The following is a 23,364-nucleotide window of genomic DNA, read 5'->3' as shown; positions in this document are numbered from 1 at the left end:
TTCACTGGTAAAAGACCTAAATGTTTAAAGAAGAATTAACATCAATCTTTCACAAACTCTAAAATAAACTTCAAAAAACTGGAGAAGAGGGAACACTTCTGAACTTATAAGCCCAGTATTACTCTGATTCCAAAAACAGAAAGAAAAAAAAAGTCACAAGAAAACTATAGACCAATACCCTTTATGAGTCTAGGCATAAAAATCTTCAACAAAATATGAGAAAACTGAGTCCAGCAACACGTAAAAAAATTATTTACCATAATCAAGTGGGTTTTATCTTAGGAATGTGAGTTGATTTGATAAATAAAAAACAATTAATGTATTAATAATATATCGTACTACTTAATAGAAGAAAAAAACAGCATATGTTCTTCTAACAGAAATAGAAAAAACATTTGACAAAATCTAACACCCTTTTGCAATAACAATATCCCATAAGCCAGGAATAGGGGATAACTTCCTCATCCACTCACCACTTCTATGCAACATTGTATAGAAAGTTCTAGCCAAGGCAATTAGACAAGAAAAAGAAAAAAAAAAAAAAAAGACTCCGGATTAGATGATATTATCTTATGTATAGGAAATCCTAAAAGATCCGCAAATAAACTATTAGATGTAATAGATGAGTTTAGAAAGCTTACAGAGCAGGGCATGGTGGCCTATGCCTATAATCCCAGATCTCTGAGAGGCCGAGGTGGGAGGATCACCTGAGCCCAGAAGTTTGAGATCAGCCTCAGCAACATAGTGAAATCCTGTCTCTACAAAAAATAAAATAATTAGTCACACGTAGTGGCACATACCTATGATCCCAGCTACTCGGAAGGCTGATGCAGAATTGCTTCAGCCAGGATGTCAAGGCTTTAGTGAGCTATGACCATGCCACTACACTCAAGCTAGGGTGACAGAGCAAGACCCTGTCTTGAAAAGAAAAAAAAAAGAAAGTTTACAGAATGCAAGATCAATATGTAAATTGTGTTTCTATACACCAGCAATGAACAGTCTAGAAAGTAATCAAGAAAATAATTTACAATAGTATAGATGTAGAAATAAACCTAATGAAAGAAGTAGAAGATTTGTATGTGGAAGACTACAAAACATTGCTGAAAGAAATTAAAGACCTAAATAAATGGAACAACATTCCATTTTTATGATGCATAAGACTTAATATTGTGAAAATCTGGTTATGTCCAAAAAAGGGTACAGAAGGTTATAGCAGTTAAGCAAAGATAAAAATGAAAATTCTAAAAATCATACTTTGACTAAAGGCACATCTATTTTCCTTAGGGAGATAATTTTTATCATCATTTTTCTATATCATACAGTGTTAACATAAAAATGTATCACATCAAAGCTACATTTCTATAGGGTAATGGCTAATGAAATGACCTCAAATATCACTCCATCTTCCTCTTTTGTTAGGATAATTATAATACAATCCTCTGCAATTATTTTTTCATTAATAGGTAAATCACAAGTATTCTTTTAGTAGTAGTAGTAGTAGTAGTAGTAGTATATTTAGAGACAAGGTCTCACTCTGTCACCCAGGCTGGAGTACAGTGGTCTTCTCACGGGTCACTGCAACCTCAAACTTCTGAGCTCAAGCAATCCCCCCACCTGAGCCTCTCAAGTAGCTGGGACTTCACAGGCACACACCACCACACCCAGTTAGATTTTTTAAGAAATAGGATCCCATTATGCTGCCCAGAAAGATGTTGAACTCCTGGCCTCAAGTGATCCTTGTGCCTCAGCCTCCAGAGTAGGCATTTATTTATTAATTTTTGCCCCACTGACTCCCTTTTCTCATATTTTATCAGTGATGTTTAAATAATGCATCAGCCACAGTTATGACAGTACTTTCAGAGATGGAGGTATTTTATTCAGTTCCTGTACCTTGCATCTATTCATTGACTCATTGAAAATTTTACAAATTTTACAAATTTTACCATTTACACATACTGTGTGTGTGTATGTATGTGCTTAGGAAAAACAATTACAATCAGGTCAAAGAAATAACTGTAATCTAATGTTCATTAAAATGAAGATTAATCTCAAAAGATAATTATAAAAATACAGCTTAATTGCCTTGTAACCTCAGATGTACAAATTGATCTACAAATCTAAAGACCAACCTGTTACTCTTCCCCAAATGGCAGTGAAAAAGACTAAGAGGCTCCTGAAGGTTTAAAACAGTGGAGGATAAAATTTCCATTATGTTTAACATCATTCTGGCAGTGATACTCTGGATATTTGACTAATTTTAGAGGGCACTGAACATACAGGATTTGAATTATAATATCAAATCTATCATTATCATAATAGATTACTTAATTAAAATAGATTATAACTATAATGGTTATTACACCTTTCTTATAAGAAGCCTGCTTTTCAGAATTCCTTCACTAATCCATGTAAAAGGAGGGAGGCAACAGATATTATTAATAGTATCTCCATTTCATATTTAAAATAGACAATGAGAAATGAAACGCTTAGCACAATGTCATCTGATATTACAAACATTTTTAAAGGTAGGCCAAATGAGAAAGAAAACAAGCATAACAAACTAAGCATTTGGCCCCTGTCATTTAGGAACTAAAAGTTTCTACTCTAGGTCAAAGATTTTACAGGTTGAATGTGAATATAACAGTATTAAAAATCATACAAGTAGCTCTGAACTGGAATGACATTTAGATGTTACTAACACAAACGGGATAAAAACACTGAAAATGTCTGCTTTGAAACTATAGCAATGAAAAATATCGCAGTTCCTACAAAATTTAAGAAAGTTGTTCATAAAGATTTTAAGTTGTCAACAGGAGGATATTTTTAAAAACAAAGGAGACAGAAAAAAATATACTTAGAGCTAGTACATACCGACCTGTCTTCTCCCCAACTCACTGTCTAGCATAAAGTCAGAGAGCTTTTTTCTGCAAATGGAAAATTTCACATGAATATAGGCAAATTAGAAACCTAATTCAAAGATGACACTATTTTTGCACTTTTTAAATTTCTTATGGTATTGATAAAAGATACATATTTGTTCTAGTGGTTGCCTTTATATATTTATAGTGCCTTTACTCACTTTTGCTCTTAACATTTTACTATCTTGCTTTTCAGTCTTCACTGGAATCATTTAACCGCCACATATTAGCTATATGACAAGCAATGGTCTTTTACAACTTTCTCTTTTTTCCTATATCTTAGTAACACTTTTTCAACTTTGTCAGAACATATGACTTTTGCATATTTTTTCTACTCACATTTCCACTAGTTTTAGTCTTAGTTCTACAATAAAATATATTAAATTGCCATCATTAGTCCTTTTGCCGAAATTTCCCTAGTTGTTTGTTAGTTTAATGAAGCTCCTCTCCTGGTAGATACCTCAGAAAAGGTTCCTGAGTACAGTATTCCCTGAATTCCTGTACATTTAGAACTGTTTATATACAGCTTTGATTCTTAATAAACAGCTCAACTAAATGTAAAATTCTTGGCTTGCACTTTCTTTCCTTTTCTTAAAAATCCTGCTTCACTGTTACTTTGCTTTGTACACTGCCCTTGAAAAAGCTAATGCCAGCCTAATTTCCTACCCTTCTACGTAATATTGTCTTTTTACAAGGAGGCCCTGGGGAACTTTTTCTTTATGTTTAAAGCCTAAAAATTTTACTGTACTATTAGAGCCTAGGGTTGATTATCACATTCCATTGTTCCAGGCATGTCAAGGGCCATTTCAATATTTAGATTAAGGCTTTCTCTTATTTCTAGAAAGTTTTCTTGAAATATATTTTAAGTATTGATCTGTTTCATTGTTTTATTTTTCTTCTTCTTCAAATATACTTTCATTTTCTTCTCTTTCTTGAAATGCAGTTTTAACATTAGTTCTCATCCATGGATGGTAGTAAATCTTCTTCTCTTTCTCCTCCTTTGCTTCCACCTCCTCTTCTTTTCTCGTTATCACCTCCATTTTCTTTGCCTTCTTCTTCACTCCGTCTTTCTCTTCTTCAATTTTACATATGTTAGATCTGCTTTGCCTCTCTTCCAATTCACTTTATATCTGACCCTTTTACTCCTGTTTTTATCTCATTGTTACATTCTTGGTTGTTTCCCTGCCTTTATTTAATAGTCTTATTAAAATTTCCAGGTACAAATGACTTTACTAATAAATTTTTACCACTGCTTAAAAAAGGAATAATAGCATTTGTGTGTCTAATTCTACATAAACTCTATCAGAAAAGAGAAAATGAGCAAACATTCCTGAACTCAAATGGCCAGCATTGCCCTGATACCAAAACCAGAGAACGACCTTTGCAAGAAAAGAAATCTAAAGATCACTATTCTTTGTGAATATAGGATACAAAATTTTCACCAAAATCTTAGCAAATGAAATCAAGCAATCATAAGAAAGATTATTCATTATAACCAAGTGCAGTTTATCTTTGCAATACAAAGCTAAACATTCAAAAATCAATTAATGTAATTCATCATGTCAGCAGACTAAAAAATAAAACATGCAATCATCTTGACAAAAACAAAAGCATTTTGATGAATGCTATTAATCAACTGATTAATTATTACAAATTCATTATTTGTAAAATCTCAGCAAACTAGGCATATAATAGAACTTCCTCAAAATGATAAACATTATCCTCCAAAAAGCTACAGCTAAAGCTAACATAAAGCTTCATGGTGAAAGATTGAATACTTTCTTCCTAATACAGGATAAAAAGCAAGGATGTCTTCTATCCCCACTGTTACACAACATCAAAGTAAATATCTTCACCACTAAAGTAAGGCAAAAAAAAAAAAAAAAAAAGAAGGAATACAGATTATAGAGGAAGAAATAAAACTATCCCAATTTGTAAACAAAATTGTGTATATTAAAAATCACAAACACAGCTTGTCCAACATGGAAAAACCCTGTGTCTACCAAAAAATACAAAAATTAACTGGTTGTGGTGGCACATTCCTGTAGTCCTAGCTACTCAGGAGGCTGAGGGTGGAAAATCACTTGAACCCAGGGACAGAGGTTCCAGTGAGCTGAGATCACACCGCTGTACTCCAGCCTGGGCGACAGAGTGAGACCCTGTCTTAAAAAAACAAAAATCATAAAGAATCCACAAAGGAACTACTAGTAAGCTTACCAAAGTTATGGTCAATATATAAAACTATACAAAGATATAAAAATCAGTTGTAATTCTATGTACAAGGAATAAAACAATTGTAATTATAAATTGAAGTTTTTTAAATACCATTTAGAATAGTATCCAAAACATAAAATACTTAATACCAAAACAAATATGCAAGATTTATATACTGAAAACTACAAAACACTAATCAGAAAATTTTAAAGACCTAAATAAATGTGAGATAGGCCATGTTCATAGATTAGAAGCACTCAGTATTGGTCTGATATTAATTCTCCCAATTTAATAGATTTCATGTAAACCCTTTCAAAGTCCCAGAGACTTTTTTGTAGAAATTGACAAGAAATGCCAATGAAAAGACAAAGCAATTTCAACATCCAAAACAATTTTTAAAAGGAAGAAAGTTGGAGACTCACCATCCAATTTCAAGATGTACTATAAAGCTGCAATATTTAAGACTATCTAGTATTGAATAAAGGATGGACATGTAAATCAATGGTAAAAAATATACAGTTCAGAAATAGACTCACATTTACTTTTGTCAATTAATTTTCAACACAGATGCAATGGCAATTCAACGGAGAAAGAACAGTCTTTTGAACAAGAAGTACTGCACCAATTGGGTAGCCACATGCAAAGAAATAAACCTTAATCCATACCTTACCCCATAAACAAAAATTAACCCAAAATGGATCACAGACCTAATCTGTAAAACCTAAAACTATGAAACTTCTAAAATTACACAAAAAGAAAATCTTTGTGACTGTAGCAAAGATTTCTTAGATATAACACCAAAACACATTTCATAAAAGAAAAGATTGATTAAATTAGACTTCATCAAAATTAAAGACTTCTGCTTTGCAAAAGACACTATTAGGTGAAACGGGAAAAAGAAAAAAAGAAAAAAAAAAAGTCTAGGCACGGTGGCTCAGGCCTATAATCCCAACACTTCGGGAGGCCAAAGCAGGAAGGTTACTTGAAGCTAGGAGTTCAAGAAGACCAACCTGGGCAACAAGGCATGACTCCAGTCTCTATCTTAAAAAGAGAAAGAAGAGAAAGAGAAGGGGAAAAGGAAGGAGAAGGGAAGGGAGAAGGAAAGAAGGAAGGAAGAAAGGGAGGGAGGGAGGAAAGGAAGGAAGGAAGGAAGGAAGGAAGGAAGGAAGGAAGGAAGGGAAGAAGGGATCAAAAACTAGGAAAAATATTGGAAAAACCCATGTCTAGGCCAGGCGTGGTGACTCACACCTGTAATCCCAGCACTTTGGGAAGCTGAGGTGAGCAGATCACCTGAAGTCAGGCGTTTGAGACCAGCCTAGCCAACATGGTGAAACCCCGTCTCTACTAAAAAAAATACAAAAATTATCTGAGCATGGTGGCACACACATGCTGTCCCAGTTACTCAGGAGGCTGAGGCAAGAGAATCACTTGAACCTGGGGGGGTGGGGGGTGGCAGAGGTTTCAATAAGCCAAGATCAAGCTACTGCACTCCAGCCTGGGTGACATAGCAAGATGCCACCTCCAAAAAAAAAGAAAAAAAAAAAAGTCTGATAAAGGATTTGTATCCTAAATATATAAGAAAGTATCAAAACTCAATAGTAAGTAAACCAACAACCAATTTTTAAAATAGGCAAAAGATTTGAACAGACACTTAACCAAGGAAGATACACAGATAGCAAGCAAGCAAATGAAAAGAGGCTCCATGGAGTATGTCATTAGGAAATGCAAAATGAGATTCTAATAAGAAACGAGTACATCAGGACAGAAGGGAGAAAACTAAGAAAAGCAAGTGTTGACAAGGAAGCAGAGCAACTGGAGCTCTGTCGTACACTGCGGCTGAGAATGCCGAATGGAGTGGCACACTCAAGCAGCGTGGTGTGCCAGGCCCAGGGGCCCCCTGCTCTGTGCAGCATGGGGTGGAATGACATGGTTTGGCTGTGTCTTCAACCAAAATCTTATCTTCAACTGTAATCCCCATGATCCCCACATGTCAAGGGTGGGACCAGGAGAGGTAAGTGGACCATGGAGGCAGTTTCCTCTGTGTTGTTCTTGTGACCATAAGTGAGTCTTACCAGATCTGATAGTCTTATCAGCATCTGGTATGTCCCCTGCTTGTACTCTCTCTCTCTCCAGCCCTGTGAAGAAGGTACCTGCTTCTTCTTTGCCTTCTTGCATCACTGTAAGTTTCCTGAGGCTGCCCCAGCAATGCAAAACTGTGAGTCAATTAAACCTCTTTACTTTATAAATTACCCTGTCTTGGGTATTTCCTCATAGCAGTGAGAGCACAGACTAATTCAGGTAGCAAGCGAGCATATGAAAAGATGTTCCACATAGTATGTCATCAGGAAGACACAAAATGAAACCTAATAAGAAACCAGTACATTAGGATAGAAGGCAGAAAACTAAGAAAACCAAGTGCTGACAAGAATGCAGAGCAACTGGACTGTCACACACCGCGGGAGAGAATGCCAAAGGCTACAGCACACTCAAGCAGCTTCTCATACATTAATATACACCCCAGCAATCCTACCCCCACTTACCCAACTCAACAAAAACTCACGTTCACAACGAAAACCTGTATGCAAATGTTTACAGTGACCTTATCCATAATCATCCAAACTGGGGAAAATCCAAACGTTTCCCTACTGGTGAATGGATCAACACACAGGTACATCATACAAGGGACTGCTACTCATTGATGAAAAGTAATAAACATGCGACAACATGGATGAAACTCAAATGCATTATACTAAGGGAAAGAAGCTGGATCCAAAAGCAATTACATTCTGTGCAATTCCACTTATACGGTATTATAGAAAAAGCTAAACACATTGCCCTCTAGCCTGGGCAACGGAGTGAGACTCCATCTCGAAAAAGAAACAGAAAAGCCTAAGCTATAGGGACGGAAAACAGATCAGTGGTTACCAGGGTGTAGGAGTTAGGGAGGAGGTGATTTCAGGGACACAATGAAATTTTGTGGATAATGGAATTTTTCTACCTCTTGATTGTGGTGATAGTTATGTGACTGTATGAATTGCTGGAACTAGCAGCACTGTAAACCAAAAAGGGTGAATTTGTCTCTATGTAAATTACACCTCAAGTGTATGACTTTCATATTCTTCCATTAACACCTGAAAACACTGGACTAAAACATTTCTGCATAGTACTTACGTAAGTTATCATTATCAACCTACACTCAGAAGATATTTCTATTTTCTCAGGACAGAATATTGGTTTTTCTGAACACAGGATTGAAAAGTGAAAGAAAATACTATCAAGCCTACTTTGAAACTTTCTCCTGCTGTGGGGAAAAATTGCCTATAAATTGCAAATCACTGTCCTTCATCATTTCCCTTCACACACAAATTGAGCAGTAAAATCTTCTTTCTTGTTTTAATTCCAGCAATAGTTCATTTGCTTCTGGGAAAGAATTCATCATAATCAATCTGAATTATTTTCATGTTTGCTAGCAGTTTGCACAATCTGACCAATAGTTGCATGGATAATTTGAAATATTTGTTTGTTCATATCAGTCTAAACATAATCCATTGTGTTCTGTAGCAAAGTAATTCTTTATGCCTAAAAAAAAAAATTGGAACCATCTGTTTTAATGGAAACGCTCCTTATACAGGATAAAATTCCTGTCTTAAGTGGCATTGAGTAAAACCAACCTGAAAAAATAATCACCAAACGACTGAAGACACAAAACAGCTACATGTGAGCCAAACTGTGAAGCAGAATAAAATGTAAATCTATCACATACTTATCTCATCTCAGAGAACTGCTGAGCACTCAAGCTTTTCTTCTTCTTTTTGCCTAAGTGGGTGGAAATGTTTTCCTTTCATTTACTAGAAACAAAAGTGATGCTACATCAGCAGATAGACTACAAAATGAAACATTAAAAAAAAAAAACGACTCCTAGTTAAATGTGAACAAGACACATGACAGGAGCTTCCATTAGAGCACGCATTTTGCAATAAAAAATTGTACTGGGGGCCAGGCTCCATGGCTCACACCTGTAATCCCAGCACTTTCGGAGGCCGAGGCAGCAGATCAACTGAAATCATGAGTTCGAGACAAACTCAGCATGGTGAAACCCTATCTCTACTAAAAATACAAAAATTCAGGTATAGTGGTGTGTACCTGTAGTCCCAGCTACTAGAGGGGCTGAGGCAGGAGGATCACTTGAACCCAGGAAGCAGAGGTTGCAGTGAGCCAAGATCACACCACTGCATTCCAGCTTGGGGGACACAGCAAGACCTTGTCTCAAAAAAAAAAAAATGTAGTGCAGAAAATGTAAATGTGGAAGGAAAAGGCCTACGATCCTATGCCAGGACCCACAGGGTCCAAGATGCAAGACAGACAGGACGGCCAAAACCACACCAACTTAGCGGTGGAGGGAGGACGAAAGAAGTCAGTCCAGCCAACCAGTGAACAGGAAAAAACAATCAGTAGAAAAGAATTCATAAATTGTCAATAAAATCAGAAACATGATCAATGTGAAATAAATAATTCTATTTTTGGAACACACCCTCCCCAAAAGACATGTTTTAACATAGCATAAATGAAAAATGTTAGCAGAGTGAAATATTCTCTCAGTCATTATGCTAAGAGAACATTTTTAATTTTTTTATTTTTTTTATTTATTTTTTTTGAGACAGAGTCTGGCTCTGTCGCCAGGCGCCAGGCTGGAGTGCAATGGCACATTTCAGTTCACTGCAACCTCTGCCTCTCAGGTTCAGGCAATTCTCCTGCCTCAGCCTCCCAGGAAGCTAGAACTACAAGCACGTGCCACCACACCCAGCTAATTTTTGTATTTTTCAGTAGAGATGGGGTTTCACCATGTTGACCAGGATGGTGTCGATCTCTTGACCTTGTGATCCACCCATCTCAGCCTCCTAAAGTGCTGGGATTACAAGCGTGAGCCACAGTGCCTGGCCGAGAAGATTTTTTATTAAAAATTTCAATTTGGACTAATTGGCCCTTAAGAAGATCCTTATAGTCAAGACAGAGAAACAGAAGCTGGACGAGAGCATTATTGAGTAGATTATTAACTAAATAAATAATCAGCCAAGTGTGGTGGCTCACACCTGTAATCCCAGAATTTTAGGTGCCCAAGGCAGGTAGATGACTTGAGCCCAGGAGCTTGAGACCACCATTGGGCAACATGGAAAAACCCTGTCTCTAAAGAAATATATACAACATATATATACACAAAACTTAGCCGGGTGTGGTGGCATGTACCTATAGTCCCACCTGCTCAGGAGGCTGAGATAAGAGGATCAATTGAGCCCAGGAGGTAGAGGCTGCAGTGAGCCATGATCACGCCACCACACTCCAGCCTGGGCAACAGAGGGAGAGCTGACTCAAAAAAAAATACACATATATATATAAATGAACAGTCTCCTAAGAGTGCTTACCAACAGCACAAATCAGATGCCATTTGTCTGCTAGGGAAGTCTCAGGGGTCTGATCACACACCTGTCTCAAAGTTTGTGTCTGTTCCTCTCAAACAACAAAGACAAGAACACTGATCACGCAATTATTAAAGTCACATGTGGCATAAAATACACAGGGATAACCAAATGATTGATTAAATTTGCATCCAAAAAGCCCTAAACAACCCATAGCAATGGGGCAAATCGAACATGATGAAATTTAAAAAGGAATATATTTCAGGTTCCTCACTTGATTCAAAAACGTAAAACCCACTTGGGTCAAAAATAACTCCGCTTATGTGGTTTATATAAGATACATTATGTGGCATATGTGGCTTATCAGAAGCATAGGCAAAAATTCCACAGAAGCTAAGAGTGTGATGTCTCAGTCTCATTCAAGAGCAAGGAAAGTGGTGGTCTGTTCTCCTCTGCCCTTGATGGGCCACACCAGGGACTGTGTCTGGCTCCAGGAGTCACACTCCAGAAAGATGATTTACAACCTAGCTTCTGTTAAGAAAAGTTACCAGCCTTGGGAACCATTGGGTTATATAAGAACTATAAGAACGAAGATTCACTGGGGACACAAGAGACCTTCCAGTTTTCCAAGTTCTAGCCCATAGTGAAAACGTTAGAATTGATCAGCACGGTCCCCAGAAGGTGAAAGTAGGGCCAGTGGGTGGCACAAACTGGAGAGCCAGGTTTTAGCCAGGTAGAGGAAGACATTTCCAAGCTAGGTGTGGTCCCTGTAATCCCAGCACTTTGGGAGGCAGAGGTGGAAGGATCACATGAGCCCAGGAGTTCAAGGCCAGCTTAGGCAACATAGTGAGACCCTGTCTCTACAAAAACAATTTTTTTTTTTAATTAGCCAGGTGTGGTGGTGTATTCCTATAGTCCCAGCTACTGAGGAGGCTGAGGCAGGTGGATCTCTTGAGCTCAGGAGGTCGAGGCTGCAGTGATTGCATCACTGCACTCCAGCCTGGGTGGCAGAGCAAGACCCTGTCTCCAAAAAAATAAAAATAAAAAATAAGAAAAGAGAAAAGAGGAAGACATTTCTGACGGGGGTACCTCAAGGTAAAACAGGCTGCCTTAAGAACTGGGAGCGAATTGCCAGTTTCTGGACACATTTCTGCAGGGGTTCCAAAACCACAAAAGAAATATTTTACATGATGGCTGATGGTCATTGAGGGTTAGCTGTTTGTGTTTTAACTTGGTGCTGTTTGCGTATGTCATTTGCTCTTCACCCAAAATGTCCTCTTTTAGTCAATACAAAAAGCAAAACAGAACATGTCTTGGCTTTTATCCTGCGGTCAAAATCTGGTGTGGGGCATAATCAGTTCTAAAAGGTAGCATCAGCCTTTCAGAGAAGGGGGCCAAGGGCAGAGGGAGGTCCACTGGAGACTAGACATCACCCACCACGCCAGGGATGAGAAGGGCCAACCGAGAAGGGGGTTCCGTGCGAGACTGCTCCCTTGCTGCTCCACGCTGAGGCCAATGGCCTTTCCTGGCTAACTTTTTTGGTTCTTTAAGCTGCTGGCCTAAATCTCGTTTCTGTCTTTTTCTTAATTATTATAAAAACATAACAGAAAAAAAAACAGGGAAGACTTCAAAGTTAAAAAAAAAATCAAATCATGAACTAACAATATTTACCCAATGCAAGTCACCTGAAATTCACCTCCCTGTCTTCAGGAGAGAATTGTTCTGAATACTAATGGATTTGCCCTGAAGTACCCCGGCTCTGATTTCCAGAGCATTATATACAGTTCAGTCCACTTCAGTCCCACATCGTCGCTGAGTATTTCTCTCTTCCATACACACTTTAAAATGTTGTATCTCATATGTGAATCAAAGCTAATCTTCCACTTACATGTGCAAACCTTTGAAAATTAACTTTTTATTGAAAAGTCATAAACAGTTTTAAAAAATGCAAAAATTATTTTAAAATATATAATGAAGAAGTCTTCCTCTCAGGTCCCAATCCCCACCCACTTTCCCCACAGGCACAAGTGATGACCAATTTCTTCTATTTATCTATGCATAGATTTCTTTATTTTATTTATTTTTGTTTTTTTGGTTTTTTGAGATGGAGTTTTTCCTCTTTCACCCAGGCTGGAGTGAAGTGGAGTGATCTCAGCTCAGCTCACTGCACTGCAACCTCCACCACCAGCTCCCCCGCAACCCAGATTCAAGCAATTCTCCTGCCTCAGCCTCCTGAATAGCTGGGATTATAGGCGCCCGCCACCACACCTGGCTAATTTTTTGTATTTTTAGTAGAGACGGGGTTTCACCATGTTGGCCAGGCTGGTCTCGAACTCCTGACCTCAGGTGATCCACCTGCCTTGGCCTCCCAACGTGCTAGAATTAAAGGGATAAGCCACCACGTCCAGCCTGCATAGATTATTTCTAACACGATATGCAAGTGCATGCGTATGCTCGCGCACGTACACGTATGCATCAACATGTGAACACTCTTTTTCACGTAAATGGAAGCAACTCTTGCACTGTTCTGCCCTTGTTTTTGACTCAACAAGGTCTGCTAGGCTACACCTGTCACTCTAACACCAAATAACTCTCGCACCACCGGCACACAGAGGAATTATGTCAGAGTAACCTGAAAGTTGTGTTGGTTCACAGGCATGTTTCCTAGACAAGGAGAGCTTCACTTTGAACCATGAGAGTAGAATTAGAACCTTCAGCAGGAAAGGAAATGGCTCTCCACATTTAGATCTTTCAGTGGTGTCTTAAGAAAATGGAAAAGGAGTGCCTGCACAGCCCCAGAGAGGGGCACCCCACCTGGCCAGCCCCCACCTTGTCAGTCCTGGGCTTGCGACAAGGTGTAAATCCTTCAGCGTGCCTGTGCCTGTCATGCGCAAAGCGGCATCCCCACGCCATTTATTAGTAGTAGTAGTATCTCCCCTCAAACGGTTTCAGCTCCACTGAGCTGCCTGCCTGGACTGCCCAGGTTACCTCCCTAATATACCAGGACTGCTCCTGTCAATGCTCAGTTTTGGAAGTTGCACATGTCTAGAGAGGGGTCCCAATAACACAGCCTTTTCTGTGAAGCTGGTTATGTTTAACCTGTGCCGCGCAGAGTGCATGTGATAGCAGAGAAGGCTGCATCTTGGGAATCCCACGTGAACTGGTGCAGGTCACTGGACAGTCGTCCTCACAGCTGCTCCATACAGCTAGCTATGCGCTTATCTAGTCTCCACCAGTACCCGTCTAGGCTGCATGCACTGACTTAGTAATTAAATGACGCTGTAATTAACCTGGGAAGGCATGGTTCCCCCTCCAGAATTCATATGCTCAAGTCTCAACTCCCAGTACCTCAGAATGTGACTATATTTGAAGACAAGGCCTTTACAGAGGTAACTACAGGGCCGGGCAGAGTAGCTCATGCCTGTAATCCCAGAACTTTGGAGGTCAAAGTAGGTGGATCAACTGAAGTCAGGAGTTCAAGACCAGCCTGCCCAACATGGTAAAACCCCATCTCTTCTAAAAATACAAAAAAAAAAAAAAAAAATTGGCCAGGCATGGTGGCAGGTGCCTGTAATCCCAGCTACTCAGGAGGCTGAGGCATAAGAATTGCTTGAACCTGGGAAGTGGAGGTTACAGTGAGCCAAGATCATGCTGCTGCACTCCAGCCTGGGCAACAGAGTGAGACTCTGTCCCACAAAAAATAAAAATTAAAAAATAAAGAAAATAGCAATATGTAATATAACACTTAAATCAAAGATCAGTGGGGCATGTTAAAAAAAAAAAAAAAAAAAAAAGTCATGTGGTAAAATCACAAAGGGTAAGTGCCTGGGATGAGGCGTAGGGAAGTAGAAAGGGAAGATTGCTTGCAAGGTGGAAGCTTTACCAGCCTCACAATCCTGCTAACTCCTAGCTGTGCTCTACCTGGATTTAGTCTAATGCATCATGTCACCCTGTCTCTCCCTTAACTCTCACAGTCCACACGAGAAGCACTACACAGCCATCTGACAGCAAACCCTATCGGACCATGCCACTTTCGTGCACCACCCGGTGTGGGATACACATGCATTCTGTGAAATTATTCTGACATTTGGATTCTTTTAAAAAATAATTGTGCAGCCCAGTTTTTCATCCCACAATATTACAGAGAAGAAACGAACTTGATTCCTCCCCTCCAGCTTCGAATTAAACCTAGTGATCAATGAACTATTGTTTTATCAATCCTTCCTGAGTAATGTTCACACCATAATATTAAATTAGAAAAAGAAGACATCTAATTTCCCTCACCTATAAAAGTTATATGATCTTTCTACTCATGTTCAATTTGCATCAGTCCATTGAGTCACAAGTGTTCCAACTTCAATGTACTCGTAATGTGTCATTATTATAGGAGCTCCTCATTCTGAAGGAACACGGTGTTCTGCCTAAGAGAAGTCCCAGATAACTCAAGTTTGCTATTTGAGCACATGAGCACAGGAACTTTATTGTGTTATTTAGATGCAGATATCCTTACATTCATATAAATGTACATTTTTCTATCTAAATATACAGCCTGCATTGTCTTTGGGGGAAAATACGTTCTTTGTGTTTCATAATTGCCATGACAAGTGGTATTTCCAGTCATCATAAAACCACTTATTTCGTAAGTGGAGTTCTTCCAGGAACAGGACATTCAATGTCATCAGATGAGGAGACAGGCTGAAATGTCCTGAGGTTCACAGACTGAGACGTTCTGAGGTTCAGGGGCAACTCTGCTCCTGCTGAACTCAGGGCCCAAGGCCCCACTGGCCAGTGGATGGGGTGAGCCCCTGGCACAGTCTTACCCCTCAGGACGGTGGCCTGCTCCCTGGACTCAAGAGAAAAGCCAGATGGTTATTCTCCCATCTCTCTCACAGCCTTTGCTGTTCCTCTGGCCTCTATCTCGTGACTTTAACTTCTAAGTGCCCAATCTTTCTGTTCCCTAAATTCTCAACATGGATGCTGACATCTCATCTCTTCTTGATGGTCACTTTGATGGCCAGCCTACGGCCTGGGCTGCCTTGGCTCAGAGACCCAACACTGATCCCATCAGCTAGGGAAGGGGCAACGTCTGGTCCTCATAAGGCTGCTCCCTTGGCAATGAAGCAGTGTTGCTTAAAAGAGGATGAGACACCACTAGTGACATATTCCCACCAGGGGCTGCACGAACAGTCCCGCAGTTCTAACCGGCCCAGAGTAAGCATTACTGTGTTAGCTCCAGTTAAACCCTCTGGGATCTGACAGACGCCAGCTTTCTCCCCTGAGCATCCACACTTTCTGGCTGGATTCTGATACAGTTTATGTTCTTCATCCCTCGCCTTTGCCAATATTTTGGCTACTTTGTTAGAGTGAAAAATTGCCACAGCTCCCTCACGTTTGGAGGGATGCTAGGTTTAGCTGGAGTTATGTGACACACTTTTATTGCCAAAGGTCGCTTTAGTGCTGCAGAGACCGGCCGTGGAGCTCTGCCGGAAGGATTCAGGTGGCCCTGCTCAGCCTAGAAAATGCCTCATGGCTCAGGGTCATTTTACGACTCCATGCTGCCTGCAGATGGATCCCTTTACAACATCCCCACCAAGTGGCTGTCCAGCCTCTGCTCCACGTGTCCAGGAAAAAGGAACTACGCCCAAAGGCAGCGCATCCTAACCTTTAATGACTTTGTTAACACTGTACTTTGCATTGAGCTTAAACTTCACATCCCTTCAGCATCCACCCAACCACTCTAGTTTGCTCCCCAAAGCCAAACAGGTTTAATCCCAGGGGAGCAACTGAGTGTAACAGAGACCTGGTGTTCCTGTGTCTGGCTGGGATTCTGAGCAAGTTTACAACTACCCCTGAGTTTTAAAAAAAAAAAAAAAAAAAAGGAATACAGGGCTGTGTACCTAAGGCAGAGAGGGTATACAGTGCGTGGAAAGCCCTGGCACAGTCACGCCCACCACCCTCCTTCCTTCTGCATGGCAACCTGCAAATACGTGAAAATATCTGTCACGCTGCCTCCAAACAGCTGCTCGTCCACAGTAAACATTCAGAGCCTCTTTAATCCCACCACCTAGGATATGTTTTCAAGGCACTGACCATATAGAATGTATTTCTGTCGGTCAGTGCAGCTTCTGTTCCTTTTTCTATTTCTAGTTTTTTATATCATCCATTCTGAACCACTGTTAGTTTATGGACAGACCATACCAAAGGCATCCCCATGTGCACCAGGAAGGGGAGGCTCAGAGGAGACCCCGCCCAAGAAGACCTCCCCATGGAGGGATGGTGCCAACTGTACCCGCAGGTGCCACCCACAGGGACAGTGAAACATCTGGAGCCTGTTTTGCCAGCCAGCCAGACTGTCGCGCTAAGGGTATGGGCAGCCTCTTCCCAGCCATCCCACTGGAGAATCCTCTGGAAGTATGGCTCCCTCCACTTCCTTCCTAATGAGGGCTAAGGAGATGTTCGCTAGAGCTGGGATAAGAGTGGATGGTGTCAGGGCTCGGGACTGGGGGTGACTCTTCTAAGTTACCAGCTCCTATACTTGGTAACCCTATCTGCCAGGAAGGGCAGCGTGAAGGTGACCTTGGTTTCCCTAATTCCTTTCTAATCCCGAGAAATAGTCTCTTCCCATATAAAACTCCCTGTGGTGTGAGGATATGGCTGAGGCTATGCTGTGACTTGCCCATACTCCTAAGAACAGGACGCCCCGCTGGGGTGACTGGTGTTCCTCAGGGGCCATCTGATCACCTGGGAAGTCTGGTCCAAATGCACAGCCCTCTTGACTTGGTATAGTTCCCCCAAACACCACTCCTAGGAGCTACTCTGTGAGCGGGGCTCCCTGCCCCTGGGAAGTCTCCAGCCCTCACATGCTCCAGATGCACCTTCTGTCCTCCCTAGATGGGGAGAGTGCCCTCATCAGACCTGCACTGCAAGTCGGGTCCCCTTGCCTCAGGTCAGCCTTACAATCCCCCTTCCTCCTTCAGGATGATGTAGGGTGCACATAACACAACATCCATGTACAAGCAGTTTAAAACAACATGCGCTGATTACTTCACTTAACAAGATGCCTTGCAGTAAGAGGCGCAGGGTCAGTGCAACAGCTCAGCGGCATCCCCAAGACCCAGGATCGTTCCATCCGTCTGCTCCACCAGCCTCAGCATCTTGGCTTCCATCTTCACTTTTCCCCTCATGGTTACAGAGTGGCTGCTAAAGCTCCAGGCATTACTGTCTTAAATAGCATGTTCAAAAATAAAGATGCTTGTTCCTCACGTAACTCTATTAGCAACAAAAGCCTTTCCCAAAGCTCCTAGCAGTCTTCCCCTCAAAATCCATTCGTGGGAACCAAGTCACATGCACACAGCCCACTCTAACACCCATGGCAAATGGGAAAGGAATTGAGTAATTGATAGGGCCCCTATTCCCTGAGCACAATGATCCTGACACCTGCAAAATGGAGGGCTCTGCTAGCAAGACAGGGGTGGGGGTAGGAGGCAGGCAGTATCTGCACGCCTTCTTCCAGCCCCCTAGCATCCCTGCTCCAGGACAGGTGAGCTGGGCCAGAGGCCTGCAGATGCCACTGCCAGGTGAGAACAGCTCCATCATGGTCCAGATGACCTCAGCATGTTAATGAAGGGCTGGTCACACTAAGCACACAGGGCCCCAAGGGTACTTCTTGTTCTTCCGTTTGTTAACTTAAGTAGACTCCTGAAGTATGCTCTGCAATAACTACAATGTTTTTCCCAGAATGTGCTCAGCCAGGGATAAGCTAAGAAATAAATGCAGCAGCACAAGCTTGGAAGACTCCTGGACTTCAGAATATTCTTCACTGCCAGGTCTTTCATACCTTTGGCCACTGGGGAAAGTACTTTGGCAGAGGAATGGAATCCAGCTGCATGGTTTAAATGCCAAACATTTTGCATTTCTTCTATTCTGTTGAGCTGTAACCTGTCACGGGGTATACTATCTCCCAGCAATGGTGAATGTAGTTTATCTGGCAGAAAGTCTCATTTCTTAACTCTTTTAAATTTGATCTCATGTGCACTTAATGGAGCTAAGCATCTGAGGGAGTCTGAACACCAGAAATGACTGAGGGTCTGAGGAGTCCACCTAAGACACATGGGGAACACAGGGTTACAATCCTGGGGGCCATGCTTGGAGGAAGATGCATTCAGATGGGAGTCTGCTTAAGTCATCAGCCCAAGTGTTGATGGAAATCCCCATTTCTGCTTATCACAGGTCCTGTTAGGCTACATCACCCTAAACTATACTTCTTTTATCTTTAATTGTATTGAGTTAGCATTGGCCCCTGATTCCCATCTGTGCCTGCATTTATAAATCCTATTGTTGACAGTCAACATAGTAGCTCTCATTTCCTGATTTGTGTCACGTACAAATGTGATCAATGTCCTTAACCTAATAACTGATAAAAATTCAAATCTGCCAGTTAGGTTAGCCACACTAACCTCTGCAGGAAAATCCCTATTGTACAGTTTACTTAACAAGCCACAATTTAAAAGAGCAATTAAAGATCCTGCAGACTCCAGGAATCACAACACTTCTACGAAACAGTCCACTTGAGGCTGCGAGACAAGCACCATCTAATTCTTGTGAAAGTAAGGGAGACACTCCAAAAATGCTAAGTTATCAGTAACTCTGCACATACCTTGATGCCTGTGTTAGTCCGTTTTCATGCTGCTGATAACGATATACCTGAGACTGGGCAATTTACAAAAGAAAGAGGTTTAATTGGACTTACAGTTCCACATGGCTGGGGAAGCCTCACAATCATGGCGGAAGGCAAGGAGAAGCAAGTCACATCTTACGTGGATGGTGGCAGGAAAAGAGAGAGCTTGTGCAGAAAACCCCCCCTTATCATAACCATCAGATCTCATGAGACTTATTCACTATCATAGGAACAGCATAGGAAAGACCTGTCCCCATGATTCAATTACTTCCAACTGGGTCCCTCCCTCCACATGTGAGAATTCAAGATGAGATCTGGGTGGGGACAGAACCAAACCACCACAGCCCCTCCCAAATCTCATGTCCTCACATTTAAAAACCAATCATGCCTTCCCAACAGTCCCCCAAAGTCTTAACTCATTTCAGCACTAACTCAAAAGTCCACAGTCCGAAGTCTCATCCAAGACAATGCAAGTCCCTTCCACCTATGAGCCTGTAAAATCCAAAGCAAGTTAGTTACTTCCTAGACACAATGGGGGTACAGGAATTGGATAAATACAGCCATTCCAAATGGGAGACACTGGCCAAAATAAAGGGGCCAGAGGCCCCATGCAAGTCCAAAATCCAGCAGGGCAATCAACCCCTAAAACTCCAAAATGATCTCCTTTGACTCCATGTCTCACATCCGGGCCATGCTGATGCAAAGGTGGGTTCCCACGGTCTTGGGCAGCTCCACCCCTGTGGTTTTGCAGGGTACAGCCTGCCTCCTGGCTGCTTTCACGGACTGGTGTTGAGTGTCTGTGGCTTTTCCAGGTGCACAGTGCAACCTGTCAGTGGATCTACCATTGTGGGGTTGGCCCTCTTCTCACAGCTCCTGTAGGTGCTGCACCAGTTAGGGACTCTGTGTGGGGGCTCCGATCCCACATTTCCCTTCCACTCTGCCCTAGCAGAGGTTCTCCATGAGGACCCACCCCTGAAACAAAACTTGGCCCGGGCCTCCAGGCATCTCCATACGTCTTCTGAAATCTAGGCAAAGGTTCCTGAACCTCAATTCCTGACTTCTGTGCACCCACAGGGTCAACACCATGTGGAAGTTGCCAAGGCTTGGGGTTTCTACCCTCTGAAGCAACAGCCCGAGCTGTAACTTGTCCCCTGTTCGTCATGGCTGGAGTGGCTGGGATGCAGGGTACCAAGTCCCTAGACTACACACAGCACCAGGGCCCTGGGCCTTGACCACGAAACCATTTTCTCCTAGGCCTCCAGGCCTGTGATGGGAGGGACTGCCATGAAGACCTCTGACATGCCCTGGAGATATTTTCCCCATTGTCTTGGGGTTGAACATTCAGCTCCTCCTTACTTATGCTAATTTATGCAGCCAGCTTCAACTTCCCCTCAGAAAACGTGTTTTTCTTTTCTATCACATTGTCAGGCTGCAAACTTTCTAAACTTTTATGCTCTGCTTCCCTTATAAAACTGAGTACCTTTAACAGCACCCGAGTCACCTTGTGAATGCTTTCCTGCTTAATTTCTTCTGCCAGATACCCTAAATCATCTTTCTCAGTTCAAAGTTCCACAAATCTCTAGGGCAGGGGCAAAATGTCACCAGTCTCTTTGCTGAAACATAACAAGAGTCACCTTTGCTCCAGTTCACAAGAAGTTTCTCATCTCCATCTGAGACCACCTCAGCCTGGACCTTATTGTCCATATAACTATCAGGCTTTTGGTCAAAACCATTCAACAAGCCTCAAGGAAGTTCCAAACTTTCCCATACTTTCCTGTCTTCTTCTGAGCCCTCAAACTGTTCCAACCTCTGCCTGTTATCCAGTTCGAAAGTTGCTTCCACATTTTTGAGTATCTTTTCAGCAACATACCACTCCTGGTACCATTTACTGTATTAGTCCATTTTCACACTGCTGGGAAAGAGACTGGGCAATTTACAAAAGAAAAAGGTTTAACTGGACTTACAGTTCCAGGTGGCTGAAACATCTTACGTGGATGGTGGCAGGCAAAAAGAGTTTCTGCAGGAAAACTCTCCCTTATAATAACCATCAGATCTCATGAGACTCACTAACACAAGAACAGCACAAGAAAGACCTGCCCCCAAGATTCAATTACTTCCCACAAGGTCCTTCCCACAACACATGAGAATTCAAGATGAGATTTGGGTGGGAACACAGCCAAACCATATCAATGCCTCTACAAATCCACCAGGAACACGTCTAGAAATTGTGGAACACCTCCAAGGCTCCACAGAACCCTCCTCTACTCATATCTTCATGGCAAGGAACTACCATGGATCCCTCTGAGTGTGCCCAGACCAATTACAGGACTAGCAACAATGGAAGGCAACTGACAGGCACAGAGCAAGAGCTGCCCTCCCACCAAAGCCACCACAACAGAAAGAACTCATTCTTTATAAGGAGACTGGAGCTAGTGTTAAAGGGATAGATGGTAGCTGCCAAAAACCAGGCTAAAGTCCACAACATCCCAGCCCCTCATCTCAGACTCACACAGGTACTCTCTACACCATCACACTGTTTATTTCTTAAAGAGAACTCTGCACACACTAAGATTCACTTGCTTATCTGTTTGTCTCTTCTTTCCAGAACAGGAATTCAATGAGGTCAGGGGCTTTCTGTGTCTATTCACTGCAGAATCGCAGAGCTTCTTCCACACTAGATATTCAACACCTATTTGTTGAATGAGAATGAATGTGTCCCCAGATGGTTCTTTTTAAATGAAAATTATCAAACCGACCATATTTTTATAAGTTTAAAGAGGCAATCATCTTACTTCATTACATCTCCATTAAGACAGTTTGATATTTTGGTTACAGGTGTATGACTGGGAGTTCAATTCTTTTCTATTTTCTGTGATAAGCACGAATTATTCAAACTACCACTCAATATTCACTTTACAGATATATGAAGCTTGTCTACTCATGTTCAAAGGTTTTTGTTAATTCCTCTTTTATCTAAATCATTCAAGTCTCTTCTCCTAAATGAGAAATATTAAATAAGTGGCAGCTCCCAAGAAATAAAAAGTGACTATCAGAAAAAGCTTCTGTGAATAAGCTTTTTCTCAGGGTCTAAAATAACAAACACCATTTATGGACCAAAGACTAGGTGCCATGAGTTTCACATACTGGTCCCCCATCCACTGTTACGTGTACCATTATCCCAGTGGCAGGGACACAAAGAAAGGCTCAGAGGCAGTAAGTCACGGGTCGAGGGCCTCTTGCTGATGACAAAACAAGAATCTGAATTCAGGTTGGGCTTACATTTATGCATACATGTATACAAATGTACACATATACATCTTAGATGCACTAAAATACAGTAATCTGGTGGTGGAACAAATTATTTCTAATAAATGTCATAAAATTTGAACACCTCTCTGGCAATTAATTGTCTCTGACAATTAATTGCCAGAGAGGTGTTCAAATTTTATGACGTTTATAAATTAATTAATTAACACCTTTAGACAATTAATTTTGAAGTACAAAAAGGAAAGAGATAAAACTTAAGTATGAACAAAGTTACAGGACACTGCAAACATTTGGTAATAATATACTGTCTTTAAAAATCATTTCTCCTTATGGTGGCACCTAAGTCATATCGTTTATAATGTGAAGAGCTGTTGACATCTTTTCTACCCATAAGCATGACTATCACTTACTCAAATTTTCATGCATCCAGGTGCAAGAAAAGGCAGTAACTACATTTTTTAAGAAAAAAGAAGGCATCAAAAGTGGATTTTAAATCTACCTGTTTTCCTTCTGTTTGTTTTCTCCAAAAGTTATGGAAATTAATAATAATTTCTCATTCCAAACCAAAGACAATTGCGCTCCTTTGTAAAAGACACAGCTGTAAGTCTCTATCAGATCAGGGAAGACGACCAACATTTCAGAAAAGCACTCTCAGTAAAGTTTATGCCTGAATGGCCGGCTAGAAGGGCATCGATGCTCAGGGCCTCTTTTCATGGCCTCTAAAAGTGCTCGCGTCATACGCCCACACCGTGTCTATCCCGTCCCCAGTGACGTGGTCCGGGGTCCAGTGTGGGAAAGGGAACCGGCAAGCAATGACTCTTGCATCATCCTGAAGTTCCAGTTCAAGTTTCTTCTCCAACTGCAGCATCTGTGG

General features: G+C 41.3%; 1 protein-coding gene across 5 annotated transcripts in view; it reads right to left on the bottom strand.

Moving 5' to 3' along the window:
* ATPSCKMT (ATP synthase c subunit lysine N-methyltransferase) overlaps window positions 1-23,364 on the bottom strand; it is a 169,377-nt gene that overhangs the window by 123,718 nt on the left and 22,295 nt on the right. Inside the window, exon 5 of one of the 5 annotated variants that reach the window (XM_010343057.2) lies at window positions 23,247-23,358. The exons of 3 other annotated variants lie outside the window; for them this stretch is intronic. In XM_010343057.2, coding sequence (XP_010341359.1) covers window positions 23,333-23,358 — 26 coding nt within the window. In that variant the 3' untranslated portion in view covers window positions 23,247-23,332. Of the gene's footprint in view, window positions 1-23,246; window positions 23,359-23,364 lie in introns of those variants that run through there. One more of the 5 variants, XM_074387298.1, reaches the window with a different exon arrangement.

The sequence above is a fragment of the Saimiri boliviensis genome, chromosome 1 (genome assembly GCF_048565385.1).
Source record: "Saimiri boliviensis isolate mSaiBol1 chromosome 1, mSaiBol1.pri, whole genome shotgun sequence".
In the NCBI taxonomy this organism is placed as follows: domain Eukaryota; kingdom Metazoa; phylum Chordata; class Mammalia; order Primates; family Cebidae; genus Saimiri; species Saimiri boliviensis.
This window is presented reverse-complemented; position numbering and strand designations above follow the sequence as displayed.